The sequence below is a fragment of the Amblyomma americanum genome, chromosome 1, assembly GCF_052857255.1.
Source record: "Amblyomma americanum isolate KBUSLIRL-KWMA chromosome 1, ASM5285725v1, whole genome shotgun sequence".
In the NCBI taxonomy this organism is placed as follows: Eukaryota; Metazoa; Arthropoda; class Arachnida; order Ixodida; family Ixodidae; genus Amblyomma; species Amblyomma americanum.
In genome coordinates, this window is record NC_135497.1 from 111758654 (window position 1) to 111780726 (window position 22073).

General features: G+C 44.1%; 1 protein-coding gene across 8 annotated transcripts in view; it reads right to left on the reverse strand.

Annotated features, from left to right (window-relative positions):
* The window catches only part of LOC144113463 (DDB1- and CUL4-associated factor 11), a 100125-nt gene that overhangs the window by 39175 nt on the left and 38877 nt on the right, over positions 1-22073 (reverse strand). For 4 of the 8 annotated variants that reach the window (XM_077646548.1, XM_077646554.1, XM_077646552.1 and 1 more), the window contains 5 exons: positions 19491-19522; positions 18894-18989; positions 15666-15730; positions 10386-10486; positions 142-244 (listed from right to left, as the gene is read on the reverse strand). In XM_077646548.1, the coding sequence (XP_077502674.1) occupies positions 142-244; positions 10386-10486; positions 15666-15730; positions 18894-18989; positions 19491-19522 (397 nt within the window). Of the gene's footprint in view, positions 1-141; positions 245-10385; positions 10487-15665; positions 15731-18893; positions 18990-19490; positions 19583-22073 lie in introns of all 8 variants that reach the window. The other 4 variants (XM_077646546.1, XM_077646550.1, XM_077646551.1 and 1 more) reach the window with 1 other exon arrangement.

Consider the following 22073-nt stretch of genomic DNA (forward strand, 5'->3'; position numbering starts at 1 on the left):
TCATTTTTGTCAGCCCCAGTTGTCCAAGTAGTAGTGATAGCAATGTCCACACTTGTGATGCACACCTCCCCTGCCTGAAATTTTTGTCACACCAACACAGCTTCGCACAGTGAAACTTATAGAAACATGGAGAAACTGCACCTTACGGCCATGTCCAGAATACTCCATCCCACATCTCGAGCAGACACACACTTCAATTCATCGAAGTCGCCATGGCTGGTGTCGTAGATACGGATCACACAGTCTGCACAATGTTGAAACAAATTTAAGAGCGATACAAAATAACACTCTTGCTAAAAAAATACAACAATGGGTATCTTCATCCTTCCAAGGAGTACATCAAACATAATAAAAAAAACTGCTTAGTGAATAGTCATAAAGCTAAACATTTCAACAGATTTACCTCTGTGGACTGTTTCAACATAAGAAATCTTCCTGCAGTATTGATGTTCACGACATGTACATCACCTAGTGCTGCCTTGCTCCTACTCCCCCCTCCCCCTCTCCCTCACTTCCCCTGAATTTGTCTCCTTCCCCACCTTGACAAAAACACGAAAAGACAGCAAGATGTTCTCAAATATGACCACTTTCTGCAGCTGTTCCTTTCCACTCCCCATCTCCATTTTTCTCTCTTTCTGCCCATGCTCCCTCCTTTCAACCCCTTACAGCTGCACGCCTTCCTGCACAAAGTTAAAACCCCATGAGGATGAAACCAAGTTGGCTCTGAAATGTTAAGTTTTATCAAAAGCAAATTTTTGTAGGACACAACATAAATTTCATTATTAGTAAATCTGCACAGCGTGGCAAAATAAAGTAGAAGTAAAAGCTAAAAAGAAAAAGTGACAAAACAAAAGATGGCAAACAACCTATGTTGTCAAGCTGGCAATTCCTACTTGCCGAATTCTCACTTGCCATGAAGCTGAGCTCAAAGCAAAAGACAAGCACTCACAACAACTTAATTACACCATACTACAACCTTGCGGACCGATTTTCCAAGAACATTTACAAAAACTTTTTTCATGCAGATGTTATGCACGAGCATGAAAAAAAGGTAACATCACATAGCCACTAGAGATTCGTACTTTATGACACAGCTGTGTTAGAACTGTAAAAACGCATGTCTTCAAAGCTGCCCACGTCAGCCACAAGTAAAAACTAACACGACTATCCCACGTGCTTTAAAAGGCAGCAATAAAAACACATCAGCACACTAAAAAACAACACAAAGGACACAGTGACTATATACAGAAATACCAATTCTATAGTTGCTTCGTGCCTACCGAATCAATCTCACTTATGGGCACGGCGGAGGCGTTGGAACCATGCGGCTAACAAATCCGTTCCTGTTTTTTGTCCAGGCCGTGTTTTTCGTGAACGTGGAACCCACATCACAGGGGGCGTACTACGACAGCCCTGGAAATTGGACCGACCATCGTGTTTCCGGCGTGATTTCTTCATCGGAATGCATCGCGAAGACCAAAGTGATAGGACTGCGCAACTGGACACCACTACTGCCTGCGCATCACACGCCACCATCGACTACGTCACCAGTCACAGCACATAAAAGAGAAGCTTCTGCCCGGTTCGCGACCAGTGGGCACGGCGGAGGCGTTGGAACCATGCGGCTAACAAATCCGTTCCTGTTTTTTGTCCAGGCCGTGTTTTTCGTGAACGTGGAACCCACATCACAGGGGGCGTACTACGACAGCCCTGGAAATTGGACCGACCATCGTGTTTCCGGCGTGATTTCTTCATCGGAATGCATCGCGAAGACCAAAGTGATAGGACTGCGCAACTGGACACCACTACTGCCTGCGCATCGCACGCCACCATCGACTACGTCACCAGTCACAGCGCATAAAAGAGAAGCTTCTGCCCGGTTCGCGACCAGTGGGCACGGCGGAGGCGTTGGAACCATGCGGCTAACAAATCCGTTCCTGTTTTTTGTCCAGGCCGTGTTTTTCGTGAACGTGGAACCCACATCACAGGGGGCGTACTACGACAGCCCTGGAAATTGGACCGACCATCGTGTTTCCGGCGTGATTTCTTCATCGGAATGCATCGCGAAGACCAAAGTGATAGGACTGCGCAACTGGACACCACTACTGCCTGCGCATCGCACGCCACCATCGACTACGTCACCAGTCACAGCGCATAAAAGAGAAGCTTCTGCCCGGTTCGCGACCAGTGGGCACGGCGGAGGCGTTGGAACCATGCGGCTAACAAATCCGTTCCTGTTTTTTGTCCAGGTAAGAGACAAACAGCCTGTTTACTCTTACCGCAGTGACAATGTGTGCCTACTGCTTTTGCCGTGCCCACGGTCGTTAGTTACGCTCTTTACAGCAATGTATCATTGTTTTGTTGACGTGCTTGCTATGTGTGGTGACGTAGAACCAAACCCAGGTCCTTCTACACAGGAAATGCTGCAAACAATAATGGAAGATCTTAAACAGCTGAAACAAAATACAAGCTCTACTAACACCAGACTGTCTGCTATCGAAAAGAAGCTAGACGATATTTCCGCAACGGTTACTGACTACACCTCTAAAGTAGAATCACTGGAAAAAACTGTCGACAGTCTACTTATGAAAGTAGACGACCTAGAAAATAGAAGCAGGCGGAACAACCTAACTGTGTTTGGCAATAAGGAAACCGAGGACGAAACGCCCCAAGACCTTGAGAACACGGTCTGCAAGGATGTTCTTCTGAACCGGTTGAAAATTTCGGATGCGGCTATTGAACGTATCCACAGAATAGGAAGGCCGGCTGAGGACAAATGCAGACCGGTTATCTTTAAGCTAGTTGACGGGAGGGTCAAGGAGAGAATTCTCAAAAGCTGTAAAAATCTGAAAAACACAGGCTATAGTATATCCGAGGACTTCTCCCCTCGCGTTCAATCAATACGAAAGAAGCTTTGGGAAAGTGCGAAAGAGCAAAGGTTGAAAGAACAGAAGGTCATGCTCAAGTTTGACAAAATTAAAATAAATGGCAAACTGTATCGATGGGACGACGCCTGCAATGAAAGAGTTCCCTGCACTTCAAAGTGATGGTCTGTTTCCAAACCCGTGTCCGCACAGAGTAACACACAGAGCTCAGGAGCACTAAGAGCACAGCCATCTTTGAATTCCTTTTCAATGCTTAATATTAATACTAGAAGCATAGTAAATAAATTCGACGAACTTGAAAACCTCCTCTTCACACACGATCCTGACGCCGCTGTTCTAACAGAAACATGGCTTCATGATGCAATTCCGAATGATGCAGTTATCACATCCGAGCAATACGAAATCGTTCGTCGCGACCGCACTTCAAGAGGGGGCGGTGTCGCTATTCTGATAAAGAAAGGCATCGACTATACGCTGATACCGCATCATACCAACACTGAAATGGTCTGGGTTGTTCTCCGTCTTTTTCAGCTTAGTCTTTTAATAGGTGTTATTTATCGACCACCGAATGCTGATACTTCTGTACTGGACAACTTGCACGACTTTTTAAATGAACATACAAAGCGCTATAGCCATGTTATCGTATGCGGCAATTTTAACTTGCCAAACATCAACTGGGATTCTCTGTGCGCTCAAACTTTGTGTGCTAACTCGGATGCTTTGCTCAGCATAGCTTTTAATTATAACTTAAACCAGGTTGTTCAGAAACCTACGCGCATTACAGCAAATACGAGTTCTCTTCTTGACCTGGTATTTATATCAGACCCTGTTAGTCAATTGGGCTTTTCGACAGATGTCTTTCCCGGAATATCAGACCATAAAGCGGTGCTCTTTAAAAGCGAATTGATGCGACCAGTAATTGTTCATCAGGAAGGAAAAGCGTTTCGCGACTTTAACAATGCTCAGGATGAAAGCGTTCTAGATCAGCTTGAACTGACGTATGAATCCTTTGCTAAAAAATACACTGATGGGCGTACAAGTGTGAACGACTTGTGGTTAGAATTCAAAAGTACGGTTCATCAATGTATCAACAAGTACGTGCCGCTTAAACATAAGAAGCTGAAAATGGCATGTCCCTGGATAACACGCGGGATCATACAGTTAAAACGTCGCGTGAAGCGATTATCAAGGTCAAGCAATAAAGTTGGTGGTGCTTTGCCGGCTCTTCGGGCTGAACTGCGTTCAAAAATAAAATCTTCACGGTACCACTTTTTTAATGTCAAGATGCACAATTTTCTAAAAACTGACCCCCAAAAGTTCTGGAGGCATCTGTCACAGAAAAAAGACCCGGTTAACAAACTTCTCCTTAACAGCACAGTTGTTACCGACTCCCTCTGCTTAGCGACTGCCTTCAATGAGCACTTTTCCTCTGTATTCCTGAGTAACAGCAACTCAGTCTCCGAATCTCGAACTAGCCATTTCAATCTGCCAGACCTAATTATTAACGAGGAGGGTATTGTTTCGGCTCTATTGCAGTTGAACACAAAAAAATCCTCTGGACCAGACGATATTCCTAACGCTTTTCTGTACCGATATGCTGAGTGGTGCGCCAAATACCTTTTCATTATTTTTACTGAAAGTCTCAGGACAGGAGAAATTCCAAACGATTGGAAAACAGCAAAAGTGATACCCATTCACAAATCAGGAGACAAGCTTTGCGTGAAGAATTACAGGCCAATTTCTTTGTTATGTACGTCCAGTAAGGTGTTAGAACATTTTATTTTCAAGCACATAAGTTCATTCCTAGAGGGAAGCGGTTTTTTTATTGAAAGCCAGCACGGGTTTCGGCAAGGCTTGTCGACAGTGACGCAGCTTATTCATATCACAAATGAAATTATGATGTCACTAGACAATAATGGACAGGTAGATTTAATTTTCATTGACTTCGAAAAAGCGTTTGACCGGGTATCGCATGGCAATCTTTTGTTAAAAATAAGGTGGTGTTTAAATAATCGGCAAGTAGTACAATGGTTAGATTCCTATCTTACACAGCGGCATCAGTTTGTTCAGATATCTGAATCTCACTCCACAAAAGCGCCGGTACTTTCAGGAGTTCCCCAGGGCTCAGTCCTTGGGCCGCTTCTCTTCCTTATTTATTTGAACGACCTGTCCTTCAACTCACACATACGCTGTCGGTTCTTCGCCGACGACTGTGTTATATACCATAGTATCACATCAGTCGAAGACCAGACACTCCTAGCCGAATACTTAACAGCAGTTTCCAGCTGGTGTTGTACTTGGCAAATGGGTATAAACAGTTCAAAATGCGGAAAAATGACAGTAACACGAAAGAAACAACCGCTCCAATGCACATACAAAATCAATGGCCTTCCGATCAACTCAGTGACTCAGGTGAAATATCTTGGGGTAACCATGACATCCAACCTGAACTGGAGCGTACACATCCAGTCCATTGTCTCAGCAGCGTCCAAAAAACTTCGATTATTAAAGCACCGCCTAAAGCATTGCACGAGCAAAACTAAACTGACAGCATACACATCACTTGTGCGTCCAGTGCTCGAATACGCCGACGCTGTATGGGATCCGCACACAAAAACGGATATAAAAAATCTTGAAGGCGTCCAGAGGAAAGCACTCCGGTTTATTTACCACGCTTATGGTCGGCAGGTCTCGGTGTCTGATTTGCTCAACAGATCTGGGCTTCCCACTCTTGAATCCCGTCGCAAGCAGCACCGACTAAAAATGTTGTTCAATATCATACATAATAAAACAAAACTGAATTTTCAGAGTTACATGCAATACAACACAACACGCCCCACCCGTAACAAACACGGAAGGACTATCTTGATGCCACGATGCCGAACAAAAGCATATTCTTGTTCCTTCTTTCCATGCACCATTTCCGAATGGAACCGACTGCCAAGCGATATCACCAACCTGGTATCTTCAGAATCCTTCTTGTCTGCTGTTTCGGCTCATGTATCGCAGTAGCGTGTCTAGTACACAGTGTATTTCGGTTTCCTTGTTTTTATTCTGTTCACTTAGACTGTTTGACGTCGGATGATTTGCCTGTACTTTTTTTTTTTGCTTCCAGTTGGTCTTATTGAATTTTGTCCTCGTACTGTAATCGCCCTTTGTCGCTGTTATTTTGTTGTTACCACTTTGTAATTTTTTTCCTTTGTGCACTCCTGCCCTGACCGCCAAAGGGCAGTCGGCAGTATTTATGAAATAAATGAAATAAATAAATAAATAAATAATAACAGCAATGTGATGTTCACGCACTGTATTTAAGTTGACAGAAAGTGGTTCGTAGAAGCTATTAACATTTGTTCAGGTTACTGGTTTTCTCAAGTTGCATATTAGGCCTTGGCCATCTAGGCAGACCATTACACACAATGTAACATCAGGTGTGTGTTCTGGTATAAGGGATCTAATGTTCTGAAGTTGCACATGGCCTTTGAGGGATGCCAAATGGCAGGGCTTCACAATAATTTAAGACACTTGTGCCTCTTTAACATGCACTAATGCCACACAGCAGCCCATAGGCATTTTAGCATTATGCCTCCAATGAAATGTGTGCACCAATGCAAAGTATGTGAAAACATTATGCTGAGCATGGCCTAGATCACAGATGCAAACTGGATTTATACCCCATTTCAGCAGTTCCTTGCAGCACTATCAAAGCAGCGAGGAGTACCAAGGCGACATTCTAACACAGCGGAATGTAGTGCCAGTATGAAATGGGCATAGAGGCATGTGGGATACCATGCTTAGGAGTGAGCATGCACAAAACGCTATTTCAAACCGAGCCTTAAAGGGGCTCTGAAAGGCGTGGTATTCCTGGGATTTTAAATGACACCGCTTCACGAATATCCTCCAGCGCTTTTTTTTTATACGTTTAGTAGAAGCTGCTAGCTGCAGTCAAAATTTGAATTTCAACGTCTTTGCGCTTTTCTCGCTCCTCTCATCACTTTTTGCATGCTCAAAGGCCGGCACTCCTCCGCTGCCCCACTGCGGGAATCCCACGGGCTGTGAAGCTTCCCGACCCGCCGGAATGACGCTGCTGACTGGCTGCGGCCATGGCAGTTGCATGACCTCTGTAAGAATCTAACCAATAGCCATCTCTTAACAAAATTACGCAGCACCGTGTGACAGAAGAGACTCGGTAGCTTTCGAGCACGATTGTGGGTTCTCTGCTACTTGTAGAAGTGTATTATTTGGCTGCTCAGGTTTTCAAGACAAGAGAGTGTAGTAACTGAGCGAGTTTATGAACTCTCCTCAGAAGATGCCTCAGAGTTCCTTCAATTTATGCACGCGTTACATACGCTTTTTCCAGAGTTTAGCGTGCCCAACCCTTGCGTATGCTACAATAGTATTTCCAACATGGTGGCGCGCTTCCGTGCAGAACCATTAATTTCGAAGTAAATTCATCATTGTTTGTGGGTTTTTCAGGATGTTCACTGGTCTTAAATGGGGCATCGGCCATTCGCTCTGTCTCATTTCACCTACAGCAAGATCCATGAGCAATGAATTTGCTTTTATTTCGAGTTGATGATACAGCCGCTCCTAGGCCTAAAGAAGAAATATTGGTTTGTTGACAAAAATTCTTTCTGTTCAAAAAAACCACATGGTGCCGCTAGGCTGAATCGTCGTGTCTCCATTTGCATAAGGGGCAAACAGAGTAATGTCCCGTAAATGCTTGCATTTAGCATACGTAAGTGTGCAGACATTATTCTAAAATTGCCTAATGTTCTTTCTGTGTTCGGTAGGTAAACAGAGTCTATTTAAATTTTTTGCAACCATATCTGCATATGCCACAACCAGATGACAAGCAGATGATGCCGCGTGGAGAAACATGTTTAGTGCACTCTCCTGGATCCGTATTCAGAGTTTGTGTCATAATAAAAAGCGTCATAATTTGCCGCAGCGGCTACACCTGATTGGTCGAAACGCTGGAAGCGGATGTGGTGGTTTGGATGCAGCAAAAAGGGTCGAAGAAATTGGGCAATGACGTCATACACATAGCGTACACTCCTCTAGCAGCAGATGCTCAAGGACAGCCAACATGGCGGCGCGCTCTGAAGTGGAGCCACTTGCTTCTAAGTGACCTCGTCGGTGTTACTGCGTTTTTCGGCCCGTGAACTGGCTATAAACAGGGTGCAGGACTTTCACTACAGCTTATCTTTCCTATAACAAACTGGATGGACGATAAATTTGGCCTGCTTTTATTTTACTGGATGATTCAGTGGCTTCTAGGCCTAGTGAGCACCGGTTTGTTGTAGAAATTGTTCTTCCTCCGAACACTTCACCGGTAAAACTTCTAAGGCTAGGTGTCTCCAACACTCTGAATGAGCTCATAGAAGCCGCCACGGCGTCGCAGCATCAAAGGCTTTTAAAAACCAAAACTGGAAGGAAAATCATGGAGCACCTGAGGTTCGAACCCTCAAAGCGGACAGATAGCGTACCTAGAACAACGAGGGATAGACTCAAAATTCCACCGCTGCCAAATAACATGCATCCGGTATTTCACGAAGATAGACGCAAAGATAGGGCTGTGACCTTGCAGGGCAAACTTCGAGGTAGATCCAATTTGCTCTACATGGACGCTGCCGAATATGTCGCAAGGCAGCACACACAGCGGTAGTGGTTCGTCAGAGTGGAGACCCGGTCTTGTGCTGCGCTGTTGAAAACACAAGTGCAACTAAGGCAAAAGAAGTTGCCATTGCTCTAGCAGTAATACAAAATGGTACAAGGGTGATGATAGGGAGTGACTCCAAGGCAGCCATTAAGAATTATGATATGGGTAGAATCTCTGCTGCAGCTGCCAAAATTCCAAGAGAAGGGCAGGTACCATCAAAGCTAATCTCACTGATCTGGTCCCTGGTTCATCAGGGCCTGTGGGGGAACGAGAAGGCGCACGCGACCGCCCAACGGCTCACTTTCCGGTCGATTGCTGCTGACGCGCCACCTCCACGCAGGAACACCTCCCATCGTGTGACGGAACTCGCAACATTCCATGAAACATTCTATGAGTGTTGTGCGTACAACCTAGCTGCCTTTTATTTGCCATAGGCAATCGACAGCTGTACGGGTCGCCTTCTGTCACTGAAAAGCCATGCATATTGCGCACAATATTTTCTTCATTAAGTACACCTCCGGCCTTTACAGTACAGAAAAGAGTATTTGGACTATTGTTTCTATTTGTTGAAGCCCATTGGGCAAATAAAGCAGCTTTCATATTACCCCTTTACAGTGGAATCCGACGGGCAACTAAACTTGTGGCTGAATGTTTCTTCTCTTGCATTGGTCTTGTTCCATTTATCAGCAAAGAGCAAAAGCGCCGCTGGACGTTTCCCTGCGGCAACCGCAATGCATTGACATCCTGCCACCGCTCACAGTCGCAACCGAACTGACATCCGCTTCAGGCGCTTTGTCCACTCAGATGTGGCCACTGTGGCAGATTATGACGCTTTTATTATGACACAAACTCTGAATACAGCCCCTGCTTGGCTGAGGAGGTCCCTAGCTTCCCTAGTGCTGCAAGGAACTTGTGAGATAGGGTATAGGTCTCACATCCATCAATATGACAAGCACAGTCAGGCTATGCCTAGTTGTGCAAACTAGTCTCCATAGTATTGTACAGCCCCAAAGTAAGTCATACAGTAATCTCTACCATGCAATGGGCAACACCTAATTACCACTAGCACAGTTCAATATAAGCCAGCATAAGCAGGACCACAGATTAAGATGCAATTCAATTTCCTACTCTTTCCCCTTCCTAACAGTTATGTGTGCTGCTCATTTTCCTCTAGCATATGATGCATGAACACGTGCTATAGCCACTAAGGGCACACATAGGAGAACTAGTACGGCCACCGCATGCACATTTCATTTGTTATATGCCTCCTAGTGTCGTTTCATCTGCAGTGACTAGTAATGAGAGCTAGGCAGAGTCTCAAACAATTACATAGCACAAACGTCCACTGCAGCATTTGCTACTTCACAGTTGCATCAAACAAGAAATAAAAACAAACAAGTCAGTTACTGACCCAGAGGATAGCAGTAATTTAAGTGATCACTAGTGTCCCATAGTTACCAAGCCAATAAATATGGTGTTCAAAAAATTAAAACATTCGATTTAAAAATGTGTGAAAAGCAAAGGATAAGACGTTATCAATAAATCTCTATCACCGTTCGCGTGGAGCTTGGACTGACTAATTAGTCTTGGAGCTAGGCTACGACGGACACCGTAGTAGAGGGCTCCAAATTGATTTACACCACCTGGGGTTCTTTAAAGTGGGCCGACATTGCACAGCACATGGGCGTTTTTGTATATTTGCTTCCATCGAAATGTGGCTGCCACGGCCGGCATCGAACTGATAACCTTTGGATCAGCAGCCGAATGCCAAAGCCACTGAGCCATCACAGCGCAAGTTTTCTCCAAAGTTCCCCATTCAAAACAAAACCGTCAATGCTTACCTTGGCATGCTGTCATGAATATGTCACCATTTCGAGCAAATGTGCCACAGAATGTTTTGCTTGGGTAGAACAGCGTGCCTGCTGTAACATTTGGCAGAAACCTAATGGTGAAGAATAAGGTGTACAGAAAGCAAACTGCAAAATGAATGAAAAGATTAAAAAAAAGGGACAGGAGCATTTTATGCTACCATTACTTTAACCTTGGTTGCATTAAGACATCAACTTTTCCCATGGCCCCCAGTCCATCAGTATTTTAATCATAACTAAGTGTGTATGGAAGCACAGAAAATTCTTCACTGCTATGCTGACTACAGTCGATCCCGGATATATTGAACTCGGATATATCGAATTATTGCCTATAACGAACAGTTGTAAAATCCCCTTGGGAATACCATGCAAATAAAGTGTTGAAAATTTATTTGCGTTTATCGACCTTCCGTGCACTCCATATTTGATATATCGAACTCCGTGCCGCGCCACGACCCCACAAGTGCGCTTCTCCCAATACTCCCACCCTAGACGTGGGCTTCTCCCATCGCTGCACACCTCTGCAAATGGGCTTCTCCTAGTGGAATTCACAATGTTCCCAAAATCTCATCTCATGCGCGGCGCTGGCCTTGGACACCTTCAAGCAGAGCTGCACAAGTAAAAGTCATGTTATGAGAACTTTGTGGGGTGTGAACGGAAATGGGAATGGCCATAGGGACATGCAAGGGGCTGGGAATAGAGAAACCGTGCTAGCAGCCGCAGACGCCCGATTTCTACATGCTGGTTGGCTGACTCCACTGACGTAGCCAAAACAAGCGACGTCAGCTAGCTGTCACTAACGTTTTGGCTATTTTGGCTGTCACCGTTGTCGGTGCTGCATGGGCATGTGACTGGTGTGGTACTGTGCGGTGGTCGTTCCTTTCGCTTTGTTTGCGAGGCCAATGCGAGTTCGCTTGTGACTTGTGCGGTGCCGTGCATTTTCTTTTCGCTTTGGTTGCGTGTTCGGGAGCCATGAACGAGAAAAAACGTAAGAATTAGGACTTGGCAACAAGGGCGGACATCATTCGATGGGTGGAGGCCGGCGAGAAAAAGTTGTTAGTCGCCGATGCATTCGGAATTCCTTGCAACACGCTGAGTACAAACCTAAGAACAAAGCCGACGTGCAGCTGAAGGTAGCGCAATCCAGTCGTCCTGGAGCATGTCGTATGCATGCTCCAACCTACGACAAGGTCAAGAAAGCTTTGTATACAAGCCTGGTTTTCAGAGACAAGTGCTAGAAACACCCCTGCGACGGCCCAATGCTCATCAAGGAAGCGAAATGGTTTGCTGGAGCCTTCGGAGAATAGAGCTTCACGGGTGGCACTGATTGGCAGCAGCGTTTTAAGAGTTGCTATAGCATCATCGGAAAGACCCTCTCGGGTGAAAGCCAGGCGACCAGCAGCATTGACATGGAGAAGTGGCTGTACGAAGAGCGGCCAGAGATTTGTGATAGCTTTTCGCCATTCCAAATATTCAACGCAGATGAGACAGCATTGTTTTGGCAAATGCTGCCACATAAGGCTCTGGACCTGAAGGGCAGTACATGCAATGGTGGAAATAACAGCAAAGTGCGTGCCTCAATTTTGCTTGCAGCAAATATGGATGGGTTATGCAAACTGCGGCCACTGGTTATCGGCAAAGGAAGGTCGCTACGCTGTTTCAAAACCACGAAAGGCCTCCTGGTTCGATACGCATTTAATAAGAAGGCTTGGATGACATGCGATCCTTTCACCGAGTGGCTCCGAACGTGGGATGCCGAACTAGAGAAGTCAGACCGCAAGGTTTGTCTTCTTCTCGACAACTGTTCTGCCCATCATGTCATCTGCCAGTCGAAGCAGATCACCATCTAATTTCTGCCGCCAAATACAACAGCGAAGCTTCAACCTCTCGATCAGGGCATACTGAAAGCATTCTAAGGTTGGTTACAGACAGCGAATGGTGCAAAGGCTCTTAATCAACCTTCAGTTGAGAACTGAACTCAAGGTGGACCTCCTCGGAGCCATACAGATGCTGGCTGGTGCCTGGAATGACGTGAGGCAAAGCACAGTCAAGGACTGCTTCTGCAAAGCAGGGCTTATGGTGGCTTCAGACGACATGTGTCTAACCACAGAAGACTACGATGCTAGATGCCTGGACAGGGAGTTTCCTGAGCTCTCAGTGTTCGCAGGTGCCGTCCCAGACGGTGTAACAGCACAACATTTTGCCGGTGGTGACGACGACGTGCAAGCCACTGCAGATCGTGCTTATGCTGAGATTGTGGCTGACACCATAGATACCAAGAAAGCGGACCCAAGCAGTGGCAAAGATTAAGGCGAAGAGACCCAGCCACCATGCACTGTGGCTGAACTTGCATTTGCGCTCAGAGTCATTCATCGCTGTTGTGGTGCAACGGAAGCCACTGGACTTTCTCATTTGGATACCATCAACAAGCTTGAGGACAGCCTAATGAACTTTATGGTGCAGAAGAAGAGGAAAGCTAAGCTCATTAACTTTTTTCTTACGAAATAAAAGTGCGGCGGTCGTGGAGCTGTGCTTTCGTTTTTTGTGGACTTTGGAGGAGCAAATCGGCAAGTTCCCACTTTTCACGATCCCGGGGAAATTATCCGAGATGTGCGCAATTTTGAAAAAAGCATCTAATAGGCGTATTTCATATTTTGAATTATCAATATATCGAACTTTATCATGATCCCCTTCGAGGTCGAAATATCTGAGATCGACTGTAGTTAGATTTGTGTACAGGCACAGACAGAATGAAATGGTGCATGGCATGGCATGGCATCCCAACTCTGCTCATGCATCATCTAACCAAAACTATTAAGTACTGCGCATGCACGCAAAATGCATCATGGATATGGCAGTGCAAAGACACATCGTGCCTCTTAGTTTTTTTCAGGACAACTGTTAGTGCAGTTAGGAAAGGGAAGCATGATCCATTAACTTTTTTACTTTTGTCTGTGCCAGGACCTTTACAAAATGCAATACACACATTCACTTTTACATCCAACCAAACATTACTGCATACATAAGCGTACTTGAAAGTAACAATGCTGATTTTAACTTTGCTGATAAAATGAATGGATTACCTTTGTGACTGCAACCAAATAAGTAAAAAACTACAGGAAAACGAAAAAAAGGGGGGGGGCCAGAAAACTGATTTCAAATGTATTTCACAATTAATCCTTTTTGATTTATAATACATTTGCTCAAGACCAGCTGCTTAAATCACTAATTTGCATGACACAAGCGCGCGCGCGCGCACACACACACACGGCACAGAAGACAATGAGTCCTCTGCCCAGTCACTTCAAGATGCTGAAATTTTGCTCCAAGGGTTCTGAGCAAATGTCAAGAATTAGTTTACGCTTAGAGCCATTCTTTACCATGCAACATTTAGTTACCATAATTCATTTCTTCATGCAGTATGCCATGATGAAACCTTTCAACAAGAGAGATGCAGAAAAACAATGAAACATCATTAATTTTTACTTCAAGGGGGCTGGAAAAAAATGCCCAAAATCACCCAGACATTAGATTATTAGATCGTCCCCAAAAGGCTGCCAAAAACAATTCGTATCATAATAAATTTACTTCATAAAAATCTGGGCAATGGCCATCTGCTTTTGAGATGAAAACTGCATGCTAGCAATAATCTTTTGCAGTTCCATCAAATGCTTTACGTGTACAGACCTTTGCAATAGGGGCTCCCTGGGCACGGCCATATTATTTGCTGAACTGCCGTGTGCACTTCACACTTGCACGGTGGAAGCAGCAGCTGAACCGATATCTGACAGTCTCGAGAGGAGGCGTTTCGACAACTCCTTTGCCTGATGCAAAGATCTACACACAGGATCCTGTCCGCACTTACCAGTGTAAGCCCAGCTAAATTCGAAAAAAAAGTACTCAGCACCATGAATTTACATGCGGCAGTAATATTTATTTGAATTTCCAAATTAAAAAGGTTTTATTGTATTAGAGAGTAAACCCATGATACTTCTGTCGTATACCACCATGATACCACCAGCCGTGTTCGATTGTACGCGGATGATTGCTGTATCTATCGCAAAATCACCAGTGTGGCAGACTCTCAACATTTACAGAACGACCTGGACTCCATGTTCTTGTGGTGCCAGTCCTGGAAGATGTCCCTTAATTTATCCAAATGCAATCTCGTAAGGTTTACAACAACCAATGCTTACCAATTATGCCATGGATGGAACTTGTCTGTTGGTTGCAAGCGAATACAAATATTTGGGGGTTGTATTCTCTGCCAATTTGTCATGGAATGCTCATATACATAACATAAATCTGAAGGCTAGTCGAATGTTAAATTTCCTCAGACGAAACTTTAATCAGGCACCAACTAAGCTAAAGGAAACATTATTTCTGTCAAATGTACGTCCAATTCTTGAGTACGCTTGAGATCCGTCAGCCCAGTGTAACACTGCAAAACTTGAATGCATGCAGGCACATGCTGCTCGCTTTGTGCCTGGTAATTATGACTTTTCGAAGAGATCTCGAGATCTTTCCAAAACCCTGGGGTGGCCGCTGCTTGAAACCAGAAGAGAATACCTGCGCTTGTCGCTATTTTATAATATCTTTTACTCTACAACAGGCATCAACAAAGATAGATATCTAAAGAAACCAACATATGTATCTGCATGAACGGACCATTCCCGAAAAGTGCGTGAATATGCTTGCTGGATAAACTTATTTAAGAACAGCTTCTTCCCTAAGACAATACATGAGTGGAATGGTTTGCCTGGAGAAATTGTTTCCGGGACCCCTTCTCTTTTATCCAGGATCTGAAAAATATTCTTTTTTAATGGGTTTTAGCATTGCTTTTAACTTCTCATGCCTGTTTTTCCACTTACAGTGTGATTAAGTGATGCAAATATCAAGACAACTACGTGTATACGTATCGTTTTATTTTTCACTGCTTGTTTCCTGCCTTTCAATTTGTAGCTGAATATGTATTATATATCATCTGTGCACTCATATTGTTTTTTCCCCCCCTAAACTAATGCCCACAAGGGAGGTGTAGGTATGTAAATAAATAAATAAATAAATAAATAAATAAATCAGTATTCAAAGAACATCTCCGATACTTTTGCGGCATGAGCAGAGGCCTTTCTTCAATTGGTCTCACTCCGCTACCTATATTCTGAATGTGTGCCAGCCTTTAGAACTGTTGGTTCAGTATGCTAATAAGCTTGAACAAGTCATAAAACAGCTTGAACAGTGCATAAAACTTACCTAGAACTCATCCTGCACTTGTCCCCTCTTGTGAAGATACCACGAAAAGGCATTCCACATTCCCTCTGCAAAAAAAGGGGAAAAAAAAAGAACAGGAAAGGATGAGGTCGAACTGACTAGTGCAGCTTAATCAGAACAATCAGCACTGTCGCTCATTTCTACTAAGTGAAACTCTAAGCAAAATGAGCATTTGCATACAATGCACGGCATGCACAACAACAATGCAAAAATTACACACCCTAATGCTGCATGTACTTTGTCAGAGCTGACTAGGTTTTCTGCCCTTCGTTGCACTACAACCCATGCAGAAAAATTTACTCAGGTGGTTGAAGAATGACGAATGTTTCAGCATTGCAAAAATGTTAATTTCTCACTTCTAATGCCACGGGTGGGAATGGTCACCTGTATTTAGGAGCACAGTTAGTATAGCAGGAAAATATTCATATTGGGGCCAATTTTAGCACATTTTGCAGCAGCAGCTCATATAATAGAAAATTAAGCCGAAATTCAAATTTACACTTCATAATTTCCGGCATTAACCAATGTCTGGTATTGTAAGTCTACGTATATGGTGCTAGAGTCTTTTTCTATAAAGATGCTCCCTCACCAAATGCAACAGAATAAAAGCTGGCTGGTACTTGGTAAAAAAAAAATGAACAGCACGAGACACAGGACAACAGATGAAAGAGGTGGGACATTTCTTCTTTGACATGAAAAAGAAACAGGAGTTGCTAGTCACAAGTCTGTCCTGTGTCTCTCACCTGCTGTACCATGTTTTGCACTGTTGGCTTTCGACCTAACAGGCCTTATATAAAACAGAAAATTAACAAACATAAAGAGGAAGTGCAAGTACTAAATTAATTTCAGTGGCATGCATCGAAGCATTACATATATTCTCGACCCGGCATCCATTTTTTTTTTAAGCCTGTGACATCGTTGCAACAATTCCATCTCTCTAGCATGAATCATTCTAGCTCAGTCACTCTCAAAGTCACTGAGGTCTTGCAGCTTCATAAATCTAGATGGATCAGTCACAATTCATGTCTGGACACATGTTCTGGCTCAACTGCTTCCTTTTTACTTGCGACAGAAGATATATGCACAGACAAAGAGCTTTACATGTGCAACATTTTTAATGTGCGTGCATAAAAAATCTGACCACAGACCAAAGCAAAAAAGTAAACAGAGCAAAGTTGACTGGCCACATTAAGGCCAGGCTCAAGCCCGGCCCGAATGACATGGGAGTGACAAAAATGCCTCAGTGGCACATTACAAGTGCATGAGAAGTCTTAGTTTAAAAGGAGATGACGGATGCACTGCAGACCTAAAACAGATATGCCAAAAATGAGGGCAGAAGTTTAAAAATATTGGTAAGAGCCTGACTCCCGGAAACGAGTGAAAATATGGAAATGAGTGGCCAGGAACAAAGCACAGCAGCCAATATGGGAAGCTCAGGGATGGTGGAAAACAAGTTGAATGCTAGCAGCCTGAAGCTTGCAAAAAGGAAATTGAAAATTGGTTTTTGAGAAAAGGAAATGGCGCAGTAATTGTCTCATCTCTGGGGACAGTGGAACAGCACCACAAGGGAAAGGAAGAAACTGGGAGTGAAAGAAGAAAGAGAGAAAGAGGTGCCGTAGTGGAGGGCTCCGGAATAATTTCGACCACCTGGGGATCTTTAACATGCACTAACATTGCACAGCACACAGGCACGCCTTTGCATTGCTGCGGCCAGGTTCGAACCTGGGTACTCCAGATCAGTAGCCGACTGCCCTAACCACTGAGCCACAGCGGTGGTTTAGCGAAAAGGCAATGACACAATGAGTGCAGGTGTCGTGTGCACGGCTGCTTTGCCCCTGCGCGCTAAAAGATGCAGCTTCTTCTCTCATGCACGCATGCGCATGCATGTGGACAAAGTGTGGCGGATGTTACATGCCACAGAACTGTTAAAACTGCTGAGTGGGCAGCAAGCTGGCGGTGGAGAAGTGGACAGCAGGAGAGGCGAAACACCTGCTGGTGCTGGAAATGGCTGCAGGAAAGCACTCTGCCTCAGGAAGACTTGTCACCCAATCTGGCCATGGTCTGTAGTGGTGATGCTATGATCTGGGAGCCGCAGACGCCTGTGTAATAGCCTCTGGGTTCCGGAACCGACTAAGGCCTGTTGCCTTTTTGGTACCGGGAAGAATTTTAAAAAGGAGCGAAGAACAATAGCAACCAAGAATCATATAGGAACGGAGGACCTCAAGAGGAGGAATCAGGGAGACTCTGTAGAAGAGATGAAGCGAGATAAGAATAGAACGGAGCAGGATGCCATCCAGAGAGGCTGCACCCTGATGGAGAAGTTGCGACCGCCACTGCAACATAGTGCATTATAAATTCTGTAGTCTGTATTTGAGTAAATCATCCAACTTAATCCAGAGAAGAAAGGAAAGAAATTGGAAGAGAAAAGAGCCTGATTACACTGCAGGCAAGCTCCATATGTTTGTTTTCTGTAATGTTTGCTGCAGTACTGAGCACATTGCTGAGGAAAGTGTGCATATTCGGACACCCCATAATGGAATCAGGTTCCGTAAATAACCACTGTCACCCTTTTTGTCAAACAATGTGAACAAACGAACGAGTTACACCCTTCACATCAGGAAGGGCATCCCACTGCTTAGTGTTTGTTGGCTGTGGCTCCCGCTGGCAGTTGAAATTGCATTTAAGCATAACACCGGCATAACTTCCCCATAAAACTGCCCTTTGTAGTAGTGTGTAGCAGGTTCAATATAATTGTGCAGCCTGACCCAAGTGCTTTAACAAGGTAAACAGTTGAGCTGGTTGGTGCATGATCTATTTAGTGAAAACAATGCTTACACAGGACTGAGCAGAAGTAGGGATATGACACAATGCAGCATAGGCAGTTCAGCATTCCCTCTACAGAAACATACAAGTGTGACCAAATTAATATAGAGCACTCTATGGTGTTTGAACTTTTCTTGCATGTTCCAAAAAGAAAATATAAAGGTTTCTTGGGGTTATACGTGAATGCACCAGCAGAATTTCAAGCATTTATGTGCATCACGTACCTATGAATTTTTGCTAGGCACGGCATGAGAGGAGTTTGATCGTCAAAGCGTGCTCCGTATTAATATGGCCATGACTGTACAGATTAATTTAAAATCAAAATCGCACAATATGTGCCCTTATTCAAGAAAAAAAAATTCTATGAATGGGATAAACTATGCTCACCTGTTGAAGTAGCGAAGCCATTGAGGTGCCCTGCTCTGGCTTTCCCCGGTTTTTGCTCCCGGACTGCTGGTTGACAATCGTATACAGATCATTTTTCTGTAAAGCAAAAACACAGTTTTTGGTAAGGTATCTGGAATTTAACGCCAAAACTGCACATGAGCTATGAGAGATGTTGCAGCAGAGGGCTCTGATTTATTTCAGACGACCTTTTAATGTGCACTCTTTACACTCACTGACATCGAACAATACACAGGTGTTTTTGGATTTTGCCTACACGAAAATGCAGCCACCACTGCGGGGATTTAATCATGTGTGCTTGGGCTCAACAAATGAATGGTACAGCCACTAAGCCATTACATACTTTTCATTTTTATCATAAAGTTCAGTCATACCTTAAGCATAAAATATTAACAGTATGGAAATTTTCACAAGCAATGCGACAGCAGCCCTGATGTATGCTGTCGAAGACCTGGCGTACAGAATGGTAAATTGAAGAAGATTGGCTGACAAATATTAAAAGGTAACTATGGGCCACAAACAATGCAACTTCACACACACATACCTACATACAAGTAGCTGACCAAGTAGCACGCTTACCAGTATCCTGGAGTTGTCAGGCGATGAAGCAGCTGAAACAAGTCGAAAATAACATCTCCTTGACATCAGACCTCGACCCATGTCAAGTGTATCTGTTGGCATAAATTTAACATGCATTAACTGCTACTCTTAAAAAGGCTTCCACAAGAGCAAATACACAGCCTTGACAGCAATATGCAATGATTCAGACAAGAGTACAATCCTGAAAGTTCAGCACAAATACGTGTTAATGCAAATTATCCGTTGGCTTAATTTTCATGCTGTACTCACAGTCTGCTAATTTAGCATTTTTCAGTATCATACAAGCTAATTTAATTGAACGACTAGCAGAACACTTGATCAACAATTGCTTAGTTTATGATTCACACATTATCTATCAGTTCCAATGACAATGGCTCTGAAGCACAAAAACTTGTTTACCGCAATAATCTGTGCAGCATCACAAAAACTTGCATACACCAAGCATTTTTCACTTGAGACGAACTCTTCAGCTACATCCATATCACTGGCTTTTATGCTCCACACTAACTAGTAAAATAAAACTGAAGAGGCCATTTCATTTATGCTAACACTACAGAGAGCCACAATACACTGTGGCACTATATTTCAGCATAAAAACACGTGACATGTCAGTTGCTAAACAAAGAATAACCACAATATCTGACCATGGGAGTGTTTTCAATCTGTCCACAGCAGAAATAAATACAAGAGAAAACATGGAGCTTTACCAGCTCCAGTTGCTACAGAAGATTTTGACCGCCTATGCAATCACTGATACATGCATGAATATCTCTACTGTCTGGGTCACCTGATGTAATACATTGTATTATGACATCATTACCATCCATCCCACTCTACCACTCCCTTTTCTTCCCTCCCCTTTCACCTACGCAGTGAAATGACTGACTGAAGTTACTTCGAAGCTGCTTTTGGAGCAGCCAAAAGTGCGCTTTGGCGCAGAAAAGTGAGCACTTGGCGCAGATATATACCTTATTTTATGGTGTATAAAACGAGTTTTGATAAAAAAATTTTTTTGTCGGTTCGACTTAAATACGGCAAAACATTACGCACAATTACATGTCATTTTTTGCCGTTCCTAGTAACTATGCTTCAAAAGAAAATCAATAAGTAAAAGAAAAAAACAACAGACTTATTACAGCTTTAGTGCAGCGTGATCCGCTTCTGCGGGGACTGAACTACACCTGGGCAGTGGCAGGCGTGCGCTCTTCAGGGCCATCTGCATAGTGCGTAGATAGCTCACAGCGGATTTGGTTCACGGTAGTGGAATGCGGATCGCGCTATGCTAAGAACGTAATTTTTAAATTTTATCCAATGGCTAGAATCTCATAATCTCGCAACAACAGGACTGAATTCAACGGCCACATGCAGTCCAGTCATATTCTCGAATGTTTCGATTTCAGTGTTATGACTTTGCGCGTGTAGTGCGTTCTTCTTACTCAACATGATGCTGCTTGCGAGGCAAAAATGCAATGCAAAATTGAACTAGCGTGCCGTTGAATCTGAAGTGGAAAACGGGAACCGCATTGCAGGGAAATAGTTCAATGTGAGTGAAAAAAATTATCTATGACTACTTTCCTCTTTTTGATACGACAACGAAGCGAACCCCAAAATCGGTGCCCACCAGGAACTTCGCGGTAGAGTAGTTTCCCCACTTCAGCCCAGCAAGGACGTGGAAGTCGACACCGGTGCCATTTGTGAATGCTTGTGAGATGCGCATTTCCGGCATGCTTTCTACACCACGAGATGACCAGAGTAAATCCCTGCGTGCTGCAGGCCTATTGTGCCTCTCTGTTTCACTACGCAGGGTGACAACATGCCCGGCCGGCATGGTGTCCAGCCAGCATGATGCCTGCCTGCATATGTATACAGGGCGTCCCAGCTAACTTGGACCAAGATATTAAAGAAACCTAAGTGTTCTTTGGAACTTAAATCGCGTTGATGCTGTTAGGGTTTATCTCAAATTTCATTATTATTTTCTTGCTCGTCGGACTTGAATAATTATGGGAGATAAATTAACTTTTTAAATATATCTTGAAACGTTCAGGTGTCAATAGGAAAGTTATGGAGCTCCACAAATATTGCCCAACCCAGGCACTTCCAACGAGATAGCCTTAGTGTGGCCGTTTTTATTCGGGGGAAAACGAAAGCTCCCGGAGTTTAAAAACTACGACGTGGCAACGCGCTCCGTGCGCCCGAATGCGTTGCGATTTAAGCGCTCCCATCCACAATTTGTAAAAAACATTGCCAGCACCGCGCCTTCTCTTCGCTTGCGAGAAAGGGCTTCTATCTATCGGCTGGCAACGCATTGTGCATTCTGCTAGCATGAGAGCACAATTATCGCAGCAGAAACGGGAGCTGGCTTTCTTTCAGCTGCTGCCCGAACCCACTGGCACTTATCTTGGAACCAAGCACAACACGAAGCTCTGTCGTGTGCAGCATGAAAGGCGCGAAGCGAGCTATGTTTTCTACAAAGCACGGATGAGAGCACTGTAACTGCGGCACACTGAGAGCGCTGTCACGTGATAATTTTTAAACTCCTTGGTCTTTCGTTTTTCTCTAATT